Source organism: Atta colombica, unplaced genomic scaffold (genome assembly GCF_001594045.1).
Source record: "Atta colombica isolate Treedump-2 unplaced genomic scaffold, Acol1.0 C689407, whole genome shotgun sequence".
Classification (NCBI taxonomy): Eukaryota; Metazoa; Arthropoda; class Insecta; order Hymenoptera; family Formicidae; genus Atta; species Atta colombica.
In genome coordinates this window covers 1-1317 of record NW_017258943.1, presented here as the reverse complement: position 1 = coordinate 1317, position 1317 = coordinate 1, and the positions used below count along the sequence as shown (strand labels likewise).

The window sequence follows — 1317 nt, the reverse complement described above, 5'->3', positions numbered from 1 at the left end:
ACACGCGCGCGCACGCGCGCACACACACACACACACACACACACACACACACACACACACACAGAGGGTGCATCTGAAATAATGTCCACTAATCATACTATTTCTAATAAAAAAACTGAGTCGATAATTCTTCTACCTGTACACATATTTTTTTAAGGATGCTGAAAAATTTACACAAAGCAAAAAACAGAATTGGGCCACAGTAAGTCATTGTGATGAGATGCAAGAAAGCAAGTAAAGAATTTTTGTAAATGACTTGCCTACGGCTTCTATATATTATATGTATCATTTACAAGTCTAAGAATTTCGAAAGTTTACGGTCCGAATCAATTACATGTAAGAAAAAGCATACGGAAATCTATTAAGAAGAAACTGACTAGACTGATGCACAGAACGAAACTTACAGGATCATTAAATGAGTTTGCGATATCATTCAATATTGTGGATTTCTCGTTTTGTTCAAAGTTTTTCACAGTAGTTGGCGATCTGGCAGACATCGCGTTACACATGTCAAATAGAGTCGTGTATTCACAGGCAACAGGTGTCTGAATTTGTTGATCGAAACAACTGCCCCACACATAAATAAGTTTTTCTTCGCTTATGGCACAACTCATATTTTTCATGGCAGCAATATCCAACATTTTCATTGGTTTAGGCGTTATCATAATCTGTTAATTCCAAAAATTTTCTATCTTCATTTTCTGTTTTACATTTCTATTCTTACAATAATTATAATAACAAATCATTAATTTTTTTACCATTTGAGGATCATGGATGTCATTTCTAGAATTACAACCCAATTGTCCACAAGAATTTCCACCCCAGACGAAAATATTTCCTTCTGTAGATAATGCGAGTACATGTGTATAGCCACAGGCTATTCTTGCTAAAATGTCAAGGTCAAATATAAATTAGTCAACAATGTATACAAAGCCTTCATTTTCTTCATAAATCATCTTTAAAAATGGACTTTCAAAATAAAGAAATTACTTATGCAAATGTTTTTATTTTTAACTTCAAGTAGATCGCTTATAAATTCGTCCCTGCACGTAGAAACACCTAATTGACCATGATGATTTCTTCCCCAAGTGTATATCTTTTTGTCTTCAGTAAGCACTACGAAGAAACTGTCACCACAACAAACAGACTCGACCTTTTTCTGGAAATACATCCGTTTCATCCAGCTTATGCCATCAAAGTAGTAGGTTTGGAAATAGAACACCTTGGAAATAGACAACTTTTAATACCTAAAATTAAATATTATTATCATAATAATTCGGTCGTTAGCTTACCATTTGATTATCAGTTAAAATGATA

At 33.7% G+C, this 1317-nt stretch overlaps 1 protein-coding gene across 1 annotated transcript; it reads right to left on the bottom strand.

Annotated features, from left to right (window-relative positions):
• Positions 1-404: 404 nt before the first annotated feature.
• Positions 405-1313, bottom strand: LOC108684044 (RCC1 and BTB domain-containing protein 1-like; the record flags this gene model as incomplete). The annotated part of the gene is made up of 4 exons (XM_018198380.1): positions 405-668; positions 759-886; positions 991-1222; positions 1293-1313. Coding segments are annotated over 4 exons (645 nt in total), but the record flags the coding sequence as incomplete, so codon positions are not given.
• Between the last annotated feature and the right edge of the window lie 4 nt (positions 1314-1317).